This window comes from Nannobrachium achirus (genome assembly GCF_963921795.1).
Source record: "Nannobrachium achirus genome assembly, chromosome: 19".
Classification (NCBI taxonomy): domain Eukaryota; kingdom Metazoa; phylum Chordata; class Actinopteri; order Myctophiformes; family Myctophidae; genus Nannobrachium; species Nannobrachium achirus.
This window is the reverse complement of record NC_137826.1, coordinates 38475215-38495503: the sequence shown is the minus strand read 5'-3', so window position 1 is coordinate 38495503 and position 20289 is coordinate 38475215. Positions and strand designations below refer to the sequence as shown.

Here is a 20289-nt window from a genome sequence, read left to right as displayed (position 1 = left end):
TACTTTTTACTCCATTATAATTATTTGACAGCTTTGGTTACAAGTTACTTTAAATTTAGATTATTATTACAAAACATACGGTACATCAACCAACTAAGCCCAATTTTATACTTTGTTTATTCGAAAATAGCCGATTTACAAGTACAGTATATTTGCTGTACACAATACTTTTGTCCACAAGTAAAACTTTAACACAGCACTTTCACTTGAAACAGAGTATTTCTGCACTGCTAGCTATGTAAAGAACACTTCTATCAGCACTGAAGAATGAAGGACGAGACGTTCCATGTCAGTGGTGAAGAACAGCAGAGGAAATTAGCAGAGGTTAATGGAGGAGTCATTGATACTGTAATTGGACCCGAGAGCTCTTCAGATGGCAGATCCACAAGCCTGAAATACAGCGCAAAGCGACGCGTTTTGAGCTTGTAGATCTGCTATCCAATTATAGCATGGTGGGATTATTTGACAAAATATATGAGTTTTCCCCAGCGGCCGGGAATCTAGTTATCTCATATTGTGTCAAAATCATTCAAACTTTCTCTCTGAAAGAGGATTTTCTCCCAATTTCCTCTTCTATGAGGTCCTCTTACATTCATGACAGTGGACACAATCATGACAGGAAAATTGCTACTGGGGATATGTGACTATTATGTCATTATGTCTGTTTTGTAAAATAATCCTACTAATATAATTGGAGAATTGTCTGTCCGTCCGTCCGTCCGTCCGTCCGTCCGTCCGTCCGTCCGTCCGTCCGTCCGTCCGTCCGTCCGTCCGTCCGTCCGTCCGTCCGTCCGTCCGTGTGTGTGTGTGTGTGTGTGTGTGTGTGTCCAAAGACAAGGCACTGAAGGCAGAAAGGCAGCCGCCTCTGCTGCCATACTCCGCTACTTGTGCCCATGGAGTGCTGAGTGACATGCGAGTTGTATCATGAAGACATATCCATGAGTTTGTGAAAGTAACCTTCACTGCAACTTAGACATTTGTGTCTGTGTACGCTTTCCTTGTGTGTGGACATAAATACATTGTTAAAAGAACAGCTTGCTCTAAATAAAAACTCCACACAGTTGTGTGATGATGTCTTCTAATGCTGTGATTCTCACAGTGGGGTCCAGGGACCTGGGCTGTGGACACTTCAGAAACCTAACCATCACTGATCAATTATCTTTACTTAGCAAAAAGACAAGGGGTGTCTGCGCCTTTGCGGAAAACTCTTAGGATTTAGATGTTATTTCCACCACTTAAGTCCTATTTCTGCTATTTCCATAATTAAGAAATACAATAAATACAAATCTGTGTTTATTTTATTATATTTATTTTATTTTGTTTTGTTTGGATTCAGGTGAAAAGGTGCTAATTAAACTATAGTACTTAGTCCGACTTTCTTCCATCTTTCAGGCTCTCAAAGTTTTTGAAGTTTTTAACACCTCTGGCATCCACCTCCAACTGTCCTCTGTCAGTCATCTGTCAACTCTGGAAAGAATCTTGGCAAGACAGACGGCCAAAAGCCTTTACAAGACAAACAACAGCAGTGTCCTCTTCCTGATATACGGTTATCGCAGTGAATGGCTGTGTTTACTGTTGGCCAGGGAGCAGACATGTGCCTCGAGAACTGCTGATCTGCTTCCTACAGTAGCTTCCTGATGCATCATCAACACATACACTAAACTTATATTACCCTGCTGTCAGCACAGCCTGTGCTTCTGGTAAGTAGACCGGTGAACGAGAGGACAGAAATACAGAAAGATACAGAGAGAGGAAGAGAATATTGGGAGAGTGCTGACTCTCTGGCTTCCAAGCAGCACCTGTTTACTTGGTTACCATGGTAACCAGGTAACACGTCCCTGGACGTGATAACGTGATAAAGTATCAATCTGTCCGCACCTCCTCTACCATACAGTCAGGGGACACTGGATGTATTCTGACTGGGGACATGTATTCTGTCCTACAAAGCCGTAACTACAAACAAAAGAATGACTGTAGTGTTTTTGTGTGTCTAGTCATGTGTTTTTGTACTGAATGTAATGTTACTGTATGTGTTTAGGACCTCCTCTAAAATGAGATGCTGCATCTCAAGGGGCAATCCTCTCAATAAATTCTGACCAAAATTCTGACCAAATTCTGACTGAAAAATTGATTAAAAGTGTTGTGATCAGCCAAATGAGATATAGGCATATAAGGGATTGCATACCTGTTTTTGAGGTAACTGTTTATCCTCCAATATCACAAAGGCTAATTTGACATTTGGGATACACAAATAAGTTGTTGGTGTGTCCAAAAACGTAGTTACTGCACTTTGGCTTTGTAGGGCAGTAGGCTATCGTTATCACAGGGAAATTTACTAATTTGACGCGTTATTTTGTGGGGCTTTTCTGAGCTTTTATTTGGTAGTAGTAAGCCTATAATGTAAAGAGACTGGAAACACGGAAAGAGAGACAAGGGGAGTGACATTCATGGCTGGCCAGGGAATCGAACTGGGGGAGTGACTCACTGTCGGGCATTATGTACCCTATCCACTCCGCTATCGAGTTGTCCAAGTGTGAAATTGAATTCTGAAGGGAGCCAGGTTCATATGGATTAGAAGAGCGGTTCCCAAACTTTTTAGCTCAAGAACCAAAAGAGAAATTAGATGTTGGCCCGGGACCGAGAAAAGTAGCTGCGTTAGCCTATGTAACGCGTCATTCCCAACACTGATGTTAATGTCATTCTTAACTGTAAAAGAGTTTTGCCAATTATTTGGGGAGACCACTTGCAATCTCCCCACAGTCCACCAGTGGCCCACATGTTGGAAACAGGGACGTGCAGAGAATGTTAGAGAGGCAGGGGCTGATGCAGGGGCTGAAATGTCTAAAAAGGGCCTTTTGGTGAAAATATCGAAAATAGCAGACCTCCAAGCTCACAACGCGTCGCGCTGCGACACGTTGTGAGCTTGGAGGTCGGCTATTTTCGGTACTTCATAACACACTAAACTAAGCATAAAAAAGGCAATACTGGAGATGTGTGGATTTCTGGACAATGAGGACAATTCTGTCAACATAAGATGCTGCATTCAAGTTCAGGAGAGTTTGGAGAAGGCACTGGAATGCTTTCTTCTGGTATGCCATGGAAAGGGGGCGATTGCATTTCTTTCACCATAGTAAAAACTGCATTCATGCTCTAAAGAGGGCACTTTTTTACAGACAGATAAAAGGGCAGGGGCTCAAGCCCCCTCTGATATCTATGTGTGCACGTGCCTGGTTGGGAATGGTTGTTGCAGAATCAGTGCCTCCACAGCTGTTTTTGTTTCTTTTTTATTCTCCTTTTTTACAAGGCGGATTGAATGATCAATTCCATCACTCAGAAGCTCCCAGCAGGGGGCCAACACACTGGACTAAAGTGTGTGTCAGTTTTGTTGTGCTGGCTGGAAGATGTGTATCGACCATCTGCAGCTGCATACTCGGAGTCTGAACACATTCCATTCAATTCAACATTCCTATTCAAATTCAGTGTGTTGACACGACACACACGCATAAAGCGCGCGCACACACGCACGCAGTCAGTGTTACTATATTTGAGAGGATATCAGCATTGTAGGAGCATAAAATAAAATCGGAAATAAAATGCAGCTACAAAAGATACTGTCGCTGCGTCACTATTGAAGTGAGTGAGTGACAAATATATAAAGGAAAATATAAAACCTGGGGTAAAAAATATATAAAACTGTCTGACAGAAATAATTCTGTCCGAAGCCGCCCCGAGACCTGGATCAACTTCTATTAAGCCTCACTAAGATTACAACTAGGGCTGTCTTCTAAAAATCGACGAATCGACAAGTCGTTTTAAGCCCCGGGAATCGACGCCAATTGTTTGAGTCGGCGCGGCGGGTTCCGTTAAGAGGAGGAGAAGCAAGCTGTCAAAATCCCATATTAAATAACCTGCAACACAGCACAAACGCATGTCCAAGAAGTAAACAATCTACTAAAGTCAGATTAACATACACAAGTGTAGGCTACCAGTTACATTTTCTAATTAAGTGCTTCTGAATTGTTCCAGTGTTTTTGTAATCCAAGCCATCCACACTGCTAGCTCTAGCTGGAACGTGCATGGGCTGTGCCTCCCCCTGTGCATGATCCGTTGATTCTGAATCTGTTCTCGACACTGACCCATTACTCAGTCATTGCTCTGTGTCCCGCGACTGCGGACTGGATCCCATCGTTCATTTAAAAGAGCCGTTCAAGAGAGTCGAATTGTTCGCGAATATCTCATTTCTACTGCGCTGCTTGCTGACGGGGCAGAGTTGAACAGCGGAGAAGTTGTATTTGTTTTAACGGTGTTATCGGTGTGCAGTGCACTGCTGTGCAGATAACGTACTCGGTGTTGTGCTCGCGCACCGATAACACCGAAAACGCTGTGTATTCAATTCATCTTAATGTATTATTGTATTATGTTGACGTGGTTTAAAGCAACACTTGATTTCTTTTTTTTTTTTTTTTTTACACAAAGTATAAAACGATTCGTCGACGCGTCGGAATGAACCCCTCGACTCGATTCGACTTAAAAAGTCGAAGACAGCCCTAATTACAACCTGATTTTTTTCTTAACAGTGGCAGCAATCTTTTTTCTTGTTTATTGTATGACAGACCGGTTATTAAGCCCCAACATTTGCATTTATAATGGGAGCCTTTTATATCACTAGCCTGGCACACAGTAAAGGTGTGTGTAGTGCAGCTGACATCCGTAGCCTATATGCAGCGAAGCCAGCAGCAGTCTCATTACAGACAGCCAAGGTGGACAAAAAACTCCTAGTCGGTACAAAACCGTCTGGAGATGACGCGCTCTCTGCGAGAGTAGAAAAGTATTTTTGCTTACTGGGTGCAGATTCAGGTAAGTATCAGGAAGAAAGGGAATATCCGCACGAAACCGGTCCGTCTGACCATCTTCTACACTGGTGAGACTGCTGTTGTGCATTAATGAAATAAAAATACAAAACAAGAAACTACTGCAGCGAGTGCGGATATTCCCTTTCTTCCAGACAGCCAAGGTGAACAGTAAATAATAAACAGTCATCTGTCTTTCTGGAAATGTTTTCCAATGCTGTGTAGTCTCATGGGTGTCTCTTTCTCAACTATGTGTCAGAACAAAGTGTTTTGTTTAAAAGTGAAAATGAAACGTACCTGGAGTTAGTAGAACAGTTTTCAAAGCGATCGTTTCCCCCCTTAACTTGATGATTGATTTGACGTTAAATATACGTTTTGCTGTGACCAGCAGCATTGGATATGATACATATGTTGGATGAAACAAACAGGATAGCGTTAGTATCGCGGAGTAAATGTAGATCAGCTATCACTGGCAGTGCAGTAAATATGCCATGGCACATCGAAGCTGTGCGCACACCACATTACTGTAGATTGAAAGCTTGTAGAAGTAATTAATTAATCATTAATTGCTTTCAAACTTTATCCAATTTTTCCCACACTAGAAGGCATAAAGGGGTCTTTTAAACAACACTGCAGATGGAAATAATGGATGGATATATTTCTATAAATTCTCAAAGGTAGGCCAAAGTGATTGTACTGGCAAAAGCAGAAAAGAAGATTAGCCTAGTTTAGCCTACATATGGCAGTAAAAGAGTCAACTCATTCACAGCCAATCCCGTGTTTTTCCAGAATCAATCACGTGTTGTCATTTCATTTTTTATTTATTTTATTGTTATTTTTTTCTCCATTTTTTCACAAGTTAGCGAACAGCCCCATGTGTTGTAAAAAGAAATTGAAAACTGGGTCAACATGTGAAATGACGTCATTGGAAAAAAACGTATCTCCATCCACTTCCTGTTTATTCTTTTCACAGAATTGTCTGTTTCTCCGCTCCTATTTGTTAGTCAAAACAATGTATTTTCAATTGTCTATAACTATGTATTGCAAGGCTAAAACGTGTCGCTTTTTTTACGGTAGCACAGAAAGCATGTCCGTGTCTGCGATCGAAAACAGTGGGAGGACTACTAGTGTGCCAAACTTGTCTTGTCTTTTTCGCATCTTCCCATTAATGTCAATGGAAGCACACCATTCCCAATGAAGCCGGTCGATTTGACATATGGCTTGAGTGTGGGACTATAGTGTGCCAAACATTGGGTCATATTTTATGCGTCTTCCCACTAAAGTTGCGAAAGCTTTAACATATTCAGGTGGGGATTTACTCAGAAACTCCAAAAGCATGACCCAAGACTGTGACATGAACACACAAACATTGCGTCAACTGACCTCTTTCTGTGTTGGGCATCCCCAGATGAATTGTGGGTATGGAGGGATCGGTGACATCGCTGTAGTATTCTAAAAAAGCAGCGTCTTTGCCCCAGGTGGCTTTCACCACAGGAACTGATGGAGAGAAGAGAAGAGAAGAGAAGAGAAGAGAAGAGAAGAGAAGAGAAGAGAAGAGAAGAGACAATTATTTGAAAACTTTAGTTACTAGTTACTTTTTAGATTTTGATTATACATTAACTACTTCAGTATACATTTCGGTCATTTGAAAATAGCAGATCAACAAGCTCACAATATGTTGTGGTGCGATGCATTGTGAGCTTGTAGATCTGCTATTTTCAAAATATTCTTTTATACTGTACATTTCATACATTTGAAGACTTGAAGACTGAGTACTTTCTACAATTGGTACTTGAAATACATTTTGATACCAATACTTTTGAACCTTTACTCAAATAAATGTTGAATTCTGAAGATTTACTTGTCCTGGCCTATGTCTGTGGCAAAAAAAGGTTTGACAAAAATGTTCCATCACTGGCATGGTGGTGACACAGGGCTAAATGAACGCACCCCATTATGAAACATATTTCAGTGAATTTCAAGTAGGGCTCCCGGCGCTGCTAGGATTGCAAACAGGATCACAGGTGACCCTTATTTTGACAGGTTTACTGTTTATACATATATAAAAAAAAAAAGAGCCCATAATGGCTGCTTCATTTCCACCCTGCTGAAAACAGAATATTTTCATCATTTTTGCGATTTGAGTAGGTTTCAGCTGTCTGGCTAAGTGGCCCTGAAGAGCCATCAGAGTAAGAGTAAGTCAATAACTCACACTCTAATGTTGTTTTGTTTGGTGAAGTGCCTCCACCTCAACACCAATCAACTCACAGACACACAAATCACTCACACACACGCATGCACGCACACATACACGCACACACATGTGTGTGTGTGTGTGTGTGTGTGTGTGTGTGTGTGTGTGTGTGTCTTAACTCATCTAGTGCCATTCCCAAGATGTCTCGTGAAATGTACTCGAGTATCTGTAGTGCCATTCACGAGATATCTCGGGAAAAGTAATCTATTACTGTAACGGCGAGTACATTACCGAGAAGAATCGCCGCAGGTCCGGAGACGAAATCCGTCGCTGATTTCGCATCATCACGGCTCCACGAGCACAAAATAGTCCCATCCATAACATTGAGGTGGACGGGGGATCTCATCTTTAATGTCCATTATCTCTTTCTTTTCAAATCTTTTTATTATATTTTTCACATAGAAATAGCCCAGAGGCAGGTAGACAATCTCAATAAAAAAATACATCATCACATGTAGATATCTCTGAGTACATCATTATAAGAGAGACCAAAACCCGACCCCTATCCCCCCTCCCCCCACCCTCAATCCCCAGGACGGTTGCACACCAGATTCAATAAAACAAGAAATAAAAAATAAAAATTAGTACAGAGAAAAGAGAGAAAGTAAGGAAGCGGAATAGATATTCAGAACTTGCTACGTGTTGGGTTGGTCAGAGCAGGTAAGCGCCACACTACGCCATTTGGGTATTACGGTAGAACATCATAAAAGGGCTCCAAGTCTTATAGAATTTCTTTTCAGAGCCAGCAATTGAGAACCTCAGCATCTCCAGCTCCAGACAGGACATCACAGTGCAAAGCCACTGATTGAGCCCGGGCGGGGCAGCATCTTTCCATTTAAGCAGAATGGCACGTCTAGCAATCAGTAATGTGAAGTCAACCATACGACTCTCTGTCCGTGTTAGGGGAAGACCCTCAGTTCCGACTGTACCGAACAGAGCCAATAGGGGGTCCGGGTCTAGATCACGCTCTAAAATGTTGGACAGTGTATCGAATACGCCATTCCAGAACAACTGTAGCCGTGGGCACGACCAATATTGGTGTATAAGCGTGGCTTCACCGTTACATTTGTCACATCTAGAGCTCACGTCAGGGTACATGCTTGCAAGTTTGGCTTTAGAGATGTGGGCCCTATGAACTATTTTGAACTGTATTAGACAGTGGCGGGCACAGAGGGAGGATTTATGTATAGAGGAAAAAATTGAATCCCACTTTTCTTCCGATAAAGCGAGCCCAAGATCCCGTTCCCAGTCAGCTCTTATCTTGTCCAATGGCGCGGATTTCAGATTGGAGATGGTGTCATATAGGATTGATATAGCGCCTTTTGTCGTCGGATCGAAAGATAAAAAGGTGTCTATGGGATTGGTATTGGGTTCTTCAGGGAAGTCGGGTATTACAGATTCCACATAATGTCTAACTTGGAAGAACCTAAAAAGGTCCGATCTAGGCAGGCCGTATTTCCTTGCCAATTGTTCGAAAGAGGCAAAACCCCTGTCTATGAACAGGTTCTTGAAATTTCTGATGCCTTTCCCGCGCCAATTACGAAAGGTTATGTCATTTAATGACGGAACGAAAAAGTGGTTGGAGGCTACGGGGGTTAACAAAGAGATATTTCCATAGTTATAGGTTCTCCTGAACTGAGTCCATATTCTCAGTGTGTGACGCACAACCGGATTAACTATCAGTTCGGGCAATGGCCGGTCCAACGGTGCACCGAGAAGGGCTGGGAGCGATAATTCCCCACAGGACTCTAGTTCTAGGTTAGTCCACTCTGGACGGTCACGGCAAAAGCAGTAATGGTTCCAAAAGGTTAGACAGCGTATATTGGCAGCCCAATAGTAATGACGGAAGTCAGGAAGTCCCATGCCCCCTTCTCTCTTCGCCCTTTTAAGTAAGGCCCTGCCTACACGTGGTTTCTTGTTCTGCCAAATGTGTGACGAGATAATTGAGTCTAGAGATGTAAAAAATGACTTTGGAATGAACACCGGTACACATTGAAAAAGATACGTAAATTTGGGGAGAATGTTCATTTTGATTGAGTTAATGCGACCCGCCAGAGACATTGTAAGGGGTGACCACTGCTGTAATGATGTCTTAACTTGGCTTACAAGAGAGACGAAATTCTGCTGGAAAAGGTCTTTGAACTTACGTGTAATTATTGCTCCTAGATAAGTGAATTGAGTTCTCTCTACTTTGAGGGGGATAAGAGTGTAATCTAGGTTGGATGCAGCCTCGTTTGATGGAAATAATATACTTTTAGTTAGGTTAATCTTATAGCCTGAGACACGGCCAAATTGATCCAGCAATGTCCATTATCTCAAAACTACACTTTAGAAGCTAGGATGGAGGCAGATGCTCGCTTATGTTACACAGTTATAAAAGCTCCCGGTCGGCCATTACACAACTCCACGTGGACACGGATCGGTTCCGGCGCACGACCCGATGACGTCAGACCGGAAGTGATTGCGCTGTGGACTTCTGGCCTTCAAAATAAGATAACGGCGGTGATGCCAGCCTGAAGGTGGCATCGTGGACTTTATAATCCGTTAATTTCAGGGGCACTAAATGAGTTAACCACTTTGTCAAAAAATAGCAGATTTACAAGCTCACAACCAGATTGGCTATTTTCCCAATTTGACGCAACAACACTCTCTTTATATACTGTAGGCATTGCTAGCGGTTACACGTCGACACTCCCGACACATCGCTTGCTATTCCGACCACCTAAATCTAACCTTAACCCCAGTAAAACTAACGCTGGTGAATGCTAACCGGTGAGTAGCTAACCTGCCGACGCTGGTGAATGCTAACCTGGTAATCGGAATGGGGATGTGTCAGATTGCTAGCTCTTCCTTCGGGTGCGTAGCATTGTTCCGATGTCTCACTACTCCGACACTGCGCTTGTCCGACTCTCCCCATTACTAACCCTGTCTCTCCCCATTACTAACCCTGTCTTTCCCCATTACTAACCCTGTCTTTCCCCATTACTAACCCTGTCTTTCCCCATTACTAACCCTGTCTTTCCCCATTACTAACCCTGTCTTTCCCCATTACTAACCCTGTCTTTCCCCATTACTAACCCTGTCTTTCCCCATTACTAACCCTGTCTTTCCCCATTACTAACCCTGTCTTTCCCCATTACTAACCCTGTCTTTCCCCATTACTAACCCTGTCTTTCCCCATTACTAACCCTGTCTCTCCCCATTACTAACCCTGTCTTTCCCCATAAGTAACCCTGTCTCTTCCCATTACAAACCCTGTCTCTAACGCGTAGCCACTAGGGATGGGACGACATGGTCATTTCATATCACGATTATTGTGACCAAAGAAATCGCGATTTACGATATTATCGCGATAATCAAAATATCCCCAACATCCACTATTCTGGGGCGGAACATTTGCCAAAAAAATTGCAGATCTACAAGCTCACAACGCGTCGCAACGCGTCCACCGTTTGGCAGAGAGTGGAAAAAAGGCTGTATCTAGTACGTTATTTACGGGTCTGTTTTACCAATTATAGAGGGTTCAAGGGCAGCTCTGCAAATAAAAGGTGAATTGATCCCAGTGCATGACGTTCATAATCCTACTTACTTTGTAGATTTTGATTATTAAAAAAACATATAACCACTTCAGCCCTATATACATTTCAGACGTTTGAAAATAGCAGATATACAAGCTCACAATGCATCGCATTGCCGATCTACAAGATCACAATGCGTTGCATCGCATTCGCAACTCATTGTGAGCTTGTAGATATGCTATTTTCAAAAAAAGTGTATACATTTGAAAACTTGGAAGCAATACATTCTGCGTAAGAGTACTTTCAACTTTTGGGACTTTAAGTATATTTTCATACCAATAAGTTTGTACTTTTACTCAAGTGAATTTAGAATTCCAGACTTTTACTTGTAATGGAGTATCTCTACGTTGTGGTATTGATACTTTTACTTTTAATAATTCTAGTAATTTTTCCACCTCTGCCCAAGTCCTTTCACAGAAATGACGTCAAGTGAAACACAATTTCACATTTTTGTTGCTGTCGGGCAGAACACTCTCCATATTTCAACATGTTGATGTTTTTCTTTTCATGCCCTGCTTCGTCGTCCAAGCGTGTCACATATGGGGCCAGATCTCTGCCAAGATCTCTGACAAGTGTCAAAACGCCCTGGCTCCACAGTACCTCTCAGGCCTCCTCCATGATAAACCTACTCTGTCAAGGACTCTGCGGTCTGCAGACTTGGACCTCCTCTCTGTCCCCAGTGCAAAGAAGCGAACCTTAGGCGACAGAGCCTTCAGTGTGGCAGCCCCACCCTGTGGAACTCTCTACCATTGGAGATTTCCATGCTCCAACACTGGACTCTTTTAAGGCTGCATTGAAAAGACACCTATTCACTCAGGCTTATGGCACTTAGTTTTTGTTTAGTTGTATGTATAGAGTTTTTGTAAAGCGCCTTGGGTTTATGAAAGGCGCTATATAAATGCAAGTTATTATTATTATTGTTATGTATTAATATACAATATAAATCAGATCAGACCCAGTTAATGATATTATAAGTGGTTTCAGTTGCGTGTGTGTGCCTGCTGCTCACGCAGAGGCCAGCATAAGCCAAGAACAGTCATTTATTATGCCAATGGTGAGTTATGACAGTAGACAAATCACACAGGCCCTCATTTCCATTTTTCAAAACACTGTTAAAATGGCCTGTCATGAAGATAAACTGACAAATACCTCGATCAGTGTGGAACTTTTGGCAAGTTTTCACAGCAACAAACAGCTTGTCCTTCTCTACTGGTTTTCCCTAGAGAAGAGGAAAAAAAACAATCAAAACAAATTAGATATGAGATGAGAATGTACTGTAGACGCACATCACACCCACTGTAATCTGTGTCTAGTAAACATCGGCCTGGAAATGATCCAGGGAGAGAGGCATGAATTATGAATGAATCAACACTGCGCACACACTTGGAAGTTCTCCCCATTGAGAGGCAGAAAGTGGAATGCGTGCCGTCTTACATCATATCTTGGAAGAATTTTTTACTTTTCTTTTTACCTTTTTTTTACATATTGTCACTGCCGTTGTATTATAGAGGCCCATCAGTGAGGAGCCCCCACCGGGAGGACATAGCACCTCCGTCCTGCCCCTGCTGACAGGCGCCACGGCCCATAGGAGGACGTTCTAAATGAATATCATCCTCCCGAATACCAGAAGAATCTCCAGAAACTCGCCTGGGCTGATGATGGTTTATGCCTTTTGATTGATTGATTGAGGTATTTATTAGAGGTTTTGGATAGGAAAAGGTACAGTTTCATGACAGTACAGTTCACTGATACAATGTCAACTAAAAGGATACTCTGGTAAAGCAAGGCTTATTTGTTATTTTCTATTGAGATCCTTAATATCCTTATATACCTCTGTAAACTATGCCCAAACGGTTAAACCTAACCTTATTCCTAACCTTAACCTCAGTAAAATGGTGCCAAACCCTAACCCTATTCCTAATCTTAACCTCAGAAAGGTATGTGTAATCCTCAAGTTATTTCTAACCTTATTCTCAGTAAAACAAATACAAGAATAACAATCTCTGCAAGTTTCTTTTCCGGCAACTCAACCGATTACCATCCTCCACACCCGTCTTCTCTCCCCTGAACATGGGCCAATTGTGTTCGTAAAAATGCTTGACAAAGCCGCGGTGGATTGGAACCCCTACACTCGGTGGTGGTAGGCAGGTACTTTACCACTGTGACCAGGGGTGTCACACCAAATTCTGGGCCCAGGGTACAAGGATTCGCTCACATTTTGTGCTTTAACTATTGAAAAATAGCAGATATACAAGCACCGAGTGCCGCGCTGCGAGCTTGTAGATCTGCAATTTTTAAATCATGAACATCATCTTTGAATATTTCGAATCCTTCTAAGGTTTTTTGCAAAACCTGTTTCCCATCTCAAAATATTTAGTTCCAGGGACCCCCCAGAAGCATAATTTGAATTACAAATGTTTGTTTAAAAAAAACATATATTCAAAGATTTGCACGCGTTTTCATGACTTTTCAAAAATAGCAGATCTACAAGCTCGCAGCGCGGCACTCGGTGCCGCGCTGTGAGCTTGTATATCTGCTATTTTTCAATAGTTAAAGTATAAAATAATTAAGGCCCCTCCTAAGCCCTAGTAACTCAGTCCCACTACCCCCGAGCGCCACAGTTATTGACTTTGAAGCAAATTGTGAAGCCGTGTGCAAAAGAAGAACCTGTTCCATTTCGATATTGACAAAGCTATGATGACCTTATTCTATCTTTTTCTACTGACGCACCTAGTAATTAGGTCAATCAGACAGGCCTGGCAATAAGTGGGCACGATCCTGCGAAATGTACCCATTTTCTCAGGCTTCCGGGGTTCTGAAAGCTATCTTTGAAGAACAGAAACTGTCTGAATCGAATTTTGTTGAGTGGTCTAGCAGGCTGATTGATACGAGTCATCTCTGGACACGCCAGACAATTATTTAAACTCCCACCGGTTTGCACAGTGAAGTTCCGCCTCGTCCTCCATGGTGTGGAACAAATTGTATTTCGAGGAAATTTTTATTTCACTGGACCTGTATGCCCTCCTCCTCAGTAGCTGCATGAAACACAAGCGCAAACACCATTTTCCTGACTGTGGGTCTTTTGGGACTTTTCCAAAGTCTTCTAGAGTGTGGTGGTGGTGGAGGTAGGCATAAGATCAATGGTACAGATCGATAAAAACCTCTTGGGTGTGTCGAGGCTTAATCCATTGCCTGTAAAATTTGTGTCAAGATGGATGCCTCGTCTACTGCAAACTGAATCCGCTGACAGGTCCAATAAAGTATTTACCTTGGCTTGAACCGTAACCTTGCCCAGGTCCAGTGGTGGAAAGTAACTAAGTCCTTGAGTAATTACTCAAGTGCTGTACTTAAGTACAATTTTGAGTTATATTTTACTTTACTTGAGTATGTCCACTTTTCAGTACATTTACCTCTACTCCACAGTCTCCACTACATCTCAGAGGCAAATATTATACTTTTACTCCATTACAATTATTTGAAAACATGAGTTACTTTGTAGATTTTGATTATTAAAAAAAAAAAAAAAAAAACATAACCACTTCAGCCCTATATACATTTCAGACATTTGAAAATAGCAGATATACAAGCTCACAGTGCGTCGCATTGCCGATCTACAAGCTCACAATGCGTCGCATCGCAACTAGATCTGCTATTTTCAAAAGATTTGTATACATTTGAAAACCTGGAAGCAATGCATTCTGCATAAGAGAACTTTCTACTTTTGGTACTTTAAGTATATTTTGATACCAATACTTTTGTAGGTTTTATTCAAGTAAATTAAGAATTCCAGACTTTTACTTGTAATGGTCTCTATGTTGTGGTATTGATACTTTTACTTAAGAAAATAATTCTAGTACTTTTTCCACCTCTTCCCAAGTCCTTTCACAGAAATAACATCAAGTGAAACACAATTTCACATTTTGTCGCTGTCGGGCAAAACATTATCCATCTTTCAACATGTTGATGTTTTTTCATTTCATGCCCTGCTTCGTCGTCCAAGCGTGAAAGTAGCAAAAACATATGGGGTCAGATCTCTGCCAATATGAATTTGTATTCGTACTTTGCCTTTTTTACTTGTTTACTTCTGATTGTTTGATCATCCTGGTTGTCTGATCACAATTTAATAGAAAATGGGAGCACGGTGGCGCAGTGGTTAGCGCTTCGCCTCACAGCTAGAAGGTAGAGTTCTCAACGGGCCTGAAAATGAAGGCCCTAACTGGGCCCTAACTGGGCAGGCCCGAGGCCCTACCCGGCCCTACTAGTTAGCATACATTTTAGGCCCTACCTGGCCCGAAAACGTCGGGTCGGGTCTATCATATAGTAATAGTAATAAAATAATAGAAAATAATATTTTATTTTTTCATTGAGCCCTAGGCCCTACCCGGCCCGACTAATTAGCATACATTTTAGGCCCTACCCTACCATAAATGTCGGTCGGGTTCGGGTATGGTCGGGTTCGGGCAGAATTTGAGAACTCTACTAGAATGTCCTGGGTTCGATTCCCGCCGGGGGAAGCTGTGGGCGCTGGGGGCGTGTTCCTCCCTCCACGTCATCAGCGCCCACACCCTAGGTGGGGTTGTCGATAGGGCCTTTCTGTGTGGAGTTTGCATGTCCCCATGTCTCCTAGGGTAGATGCCCTCACAAAAACATGCAGTAGTCCTGGTTTCTATACTACCTCCCCCTAGCCAGCCAGGTGCTCCCCAATTCCCCTGGCGCGGCAGGGGGAGAGCGGAAACCAGGACTACACTACAGGTTAGGTAGTTGGCACTGGGTGAGAAAATGGGTTGCAAAAAACGTGGGATAAAAATATATATATAAAAAAAGAGAATGTATGTTAACCGCTGGTGTCCTGGTTGTGGGCTAATTTGTCATCGCAAATATACTATAGAGCAGGGGTCTTCAACAGGGGGTCTGGGACCTCTAAGGCCACCAATAGGTGGAAATGGACATTAGTATTTACCTGGCCGCTTGCACTAGACCTCGCCAGACACAAATATAAATATGTGCAATCTGTCTCAGTGAAATAGCAGATAATAATAATCTATGTAATGTACCGGGTATCACAACTGCTGCAAGGGAGTGAGCCTCTCCCATTAGTCATCTTTATGTGGCTATTGTGTCCCGGTCAAGAAATAACTCACAGCCAAGGAGACATCTTATGTTCCAGTGTTCAGTAGCCTACCAAAAAACAAATTAAGCGTTAATCGCAATTATATGTCATTATCGTGACAGCCGTCAGCTGAAGAACACATTTTGAGAGAAATATTGCGTCAACATTATAAACAACCTGGCGAAAGGCTTTTAGTCTCCTTTTGAGCGCATTGTACGCTCCATAAATGTGATGAACCAGACAAGTAAACCGCCACACAAGCAAGACTACGCTGTTAAGAACCCACAACCGAGGGCACCTCAGGACAATGACACCACTACCTATTCACGACACAACTTGGAGAATACTTTGGGACTTGGTGGAATCATTCATCACTGGGACAGGACTGACTTTCCTTCCCAGTAGTGTCGCCTTGTTGCCGTTTCCATCACATTGTAGCTCCCAACAACACCCAAATGGATGGGCAATGGGCATACACAGATATTCATCATTTTCATGTTCTTTGTGTAGCATTGCATCCATCATCCCACACCACCCAAGTCTCCAGACTGCCATTAATATGGCTCTCTTCTTCAACCTTGTTCTTTCTCTCTTCTCTAACCTATCCCGTATCGTCCATCTCGCTCTCCGTCCCACCCCTTCTCTCTCTCTCTCTCTCTCTCTCTATTAAAAGTTGAGTAAACATTTACTTGTTTTGACCTTGCTCGGCCTTCGGTTGGGTACACAACGTATTTGAGTGGTGCACAAATACTTGAGTCAAAGTACAGATACTCTTGGTCAAATATTGCTCCGCTACAAGAGACTTGATAGGAACTGGAGTAGTTGGGAGTAGTTGCTTGATAAAAAAGTATCAAATAATGTTAACAAATTGAGGTGTTGTTTCCACAATGCATTTACCAGAACCCTGTACAGTAAATCTCTGAAAAACCACCTAATGAATTCACTGACTTGCTTGTACTGTAGAACTGCTATACTACAAAGACATTTTTCATTGCATGAATTTTGAACTCACTTCAAGCCCTAGTGAACCTCAAGGCGAGCCAATGGCCTTCCGTGCCAACGAGCGTGCCGTCTGAGTGGGCAAGCCGCAGTGGACAGAATAGTTAAACTAATCCTGCCTACATGCCTGCCATCACACACAAAGGGCAACTTCTCTGAACTTCTGTGTTCCATTTATTCACATTTAATGACTGTTTTTAAACACTGTTTGTCACATTAATTAGACTATCCTTTATTTTGTTCTAAAAACAATGTGAGGTGCGAACAATGACATGAACGTGGTAGTAAAGGTGGTGACAAATTTAACTTAAGAAACGTCAAACTGACCCCCCAAAGTATTAGGATTTTATTCGATTTTAGTTTTTATGATTGATGTTTCAAATGAAATGTTGGCGTAGTGCAGAGGAAGGGAGAGGGAAAGCAAGGGAGGGAGGGAAGAAGAGATGGAGATGTTTCACCCACAGGGGTGTCGCACCAAATTCTGGGCCCTGGGTACTTTAACTATTGACAAATAGCAGATATACAAGCTCACAGCATGGGGAAATCTCGCTCTTTCGAACGACCGTCATTTCGACAAAGGAGCGTCGGGAGGGTTAGGGTTAGCGACTCACCCCACGGAGGTTAGGGTTAGGGTAAGGGTTAGGTTTGGGTGTCGAAAAGATGACACGTAGAAACAGTGAAACGCTCCCCACAGCGCGGCACTGCAAGTCTTTGAATATTTTCAATTCCTTCTAAAGTGTTTTGAAAAACCTATGTTTCTATGTCAGTGGTGCTCAAAGTAGCTTTTCATGTGAAGGCCACCCAAAATGATATGCATTTGGCCACGAACCCCCATCTCAAAATATTTAGTTTCAGGGACCCCCCCAGAAGCAAAATTTGAGTTACAAATGTTCGCTTGAAAAATACATATATTCAAAGATTTTACATTTTCATGACTTTTCAAAAATAGCAGATCTTCAAGCTCACAGCGCAGCACTCGGTGCCGCGCTGTGAGCTTGTATATCTGCTATTTTTTAATAGCTAAATAATTCCAGGCCCCTCCACCTTGGGTGGAGGGGCTTCTGTTAGGGATCTCCATATATGGGCATGAAAGGGATTCTGTTAGGGATCTCCATATATGGGCATAAAAGGGATTGTATCCCAGATGATGCCCTGTTAGGAGATCCACACTAACAGAATCCATATATGGTCCTACCGACAGCTGCTATAAGCCAACCCTGGCGATAAGGTCTGAGTCGAAGAAATGCTTCTTTCCTGGTATTATGTACTGTACTTTACATATACCATTTCAAAACATACGCTAATGCCGTGTTCCTGCTTTTTCTGGTTTACATGGCAAACAAATTCACTCAACACCTTCATCCCTTTCTACCAATCGCCAACACCATGGGTTACAGGTCAGAATTACCTCAGCATCCCGTTATTAGCAGCATTGTGGGCTTTACAATAGATAATTATTCGGAATCCATTCACCCAAGACCCATAGAAAACTCGTCAGTGTCTAAATGTTTCATTGGAAAGGGGGTCTCTTTTGTCCTTCAGACTCCAAAGCACTACTACCATTATATTCTCAGCACATCCATTATACACAAAGGACCCTGGACCTCCTATGTTAGTTTCATTTTCAATGAAACCAAAGCAGCAGCTTCTCCATTAGGCACAAGTGCTATCAGCGCACAATGCTACTGCTTGCGGGCCGCGTGTACCCTCTCCCCCTCCACCTCTGTGTTGCAGACAGGGGTGTCGCACCAAATTCTGGGCCCTGGGTACAAGGATTCACAGGGCATTTACTATCAAAACCTCCACGGGCTGTCCGTCCGTCTGTCACACGTCACACTTTTGCCCTGCTCATATCTCCACAACCGTTGCCCCCATCCATGCCAAATTTTGCACACACACTCCTTACCTGCCAAACTACAACCTCCAAGGACCCCTGGAGATCCAGGGACCCCCAGGTCCCTGGGGGACCATCAAAACCTCCACGGGCTGTCCGTCCGTCTGTCACACGTCACACGTCACACTTTTGCCCTGCTCATATCTCCACAACCGTTGCCCCCATCCATGCCAAATTTTGCACACACACTCCTTACCTGCCAAACTACAACCTCCAGGACCCCCGGAGATCCAGGGACCCCCAGGTGTAAAAAATGACCAAATGTGCAAAAATGACCAAATGACCACCCCAACGGGGCTGCTCACGGGGAATTCCTGGGGACCACCCACTCCTGGTGCTCCAGAACGGATGCAAAAGTGGTGACGCCCCCAGTGGAGGACCCCCTCCACTGCAGCTCACATAAAATGCCGTAACTCGGGCTAGGAGCGTCCGGGAGAGCCGGGGCCGGTACCTATTCGTCCGCCAAGGCAACGCGGAGACCCCACCCCTCATTTCTCACATGGCCCTCTTCTAGCGCCACCTTCAGGCCGATTTTTAAAACACATTTTTGGCCACTGCTCCTACAGTTTTGGCCCTAAAATCACGCAAATTGCCACACAGTATGTCAACACTCATCCCATCAACATGAATCTGTCCCATATAGTGCCACCTTCAGGCCGATTTTTAAAAACACATTTTTGGACACTGCTCCTACAGATTTTGCCCGAAAATCACGAAAATCACTACACAGTATGTCTACACTCATGTCATCAACATGGATCAGGAAGATTTTGGAAAAACAAATTTTTGCCCTATTTGTGGAGATAAGTGACCTACGGTCGCTTATCTCCCGATTAGGGAGTCTTACTGGTAAATCCATCTATTTTGGCAAACTCGTCTGATAGTGAATAATTATGTTCTAGCCCATTTAGCCCTAGACCATTTGCGGGTCATTACACACAATATCACCCGGCCAATGCTAGGCACCAAAACCTGAACACGCTGAACGTCACGCCACTTTGCGACGTGTTGTCAGTGCAATGACCATGACAACGCCGCATCGCGCAAGCTAAAAATGTATGTATGTATGTATGTATGTATTTTAAGCATTCAATACATAAAACAAGAGAACATTAAAAGATATTAATACACGATAATACAAGATGATTACATTACATGGACAGCAACCATTCTTCTAAATACTGTAGTACAAAAATAAGCCGTCTGTCCGTCCTTCTGACTGTCTGTCTGTCCCTCTCTCTCTCTCTGTCTCTCTCTCTCTCTCTCAGGCCATTACACAGGACACGAGGGAATGGTTTTACATCCATCAGCTTAGCCTTGTTGAAAATAATGACCTTCGGTCTCTGTTGACGAGCTTAGGAAAGATACTTAAGCAATCGTGAAATGCATGTCTCCACTGGATGGATTTGAATGGTGAGGAAATTGTCAGTCTAGACTGAGTGCTTAAAGGAGAATTCCAGACTAGCCGTTTGATCACCTAAATCTGATGTTACACCCCTTTTTTTGTTTGTTTGATTGTTTTTTCATCTCAAGTCCGGCGCAGCCCCGACCGTGAGCAATGGGGCATTACGCTAAATTGCGTATTTGTTTCGCTCTGGGAAATT

At 42.9% G+C, this 20289-nt stretch overlaps 1 protein-coding gene across 1 annotated transcript in view; it reads right to left on the bottom strand.

Moving 5' to 3' along the window:
* LOC308305142 (beta-1,3-glucosyltransferase-like) overlaps positions 1-20289 on the bottom strand; it is a 64113-nt gene that overhangs the window by 11596 nt on the left and 32228 nt on the right. Inside the window, exons 10-11 of the mRNA XM_080749842.1 lie at positions 11832-11901; positions 6234-6347 (exon numbers count right to left, since the gene is read on the bottom strand). Of these exons, the coding sequence (XP_080605968.1) occupies positions 6234-6347; positions 11832-11901 (184 nt within the window). The remainder of the gene's footprint in view (positions 1-6233; positions 6348-11831; positions 11902-20289) is intronic.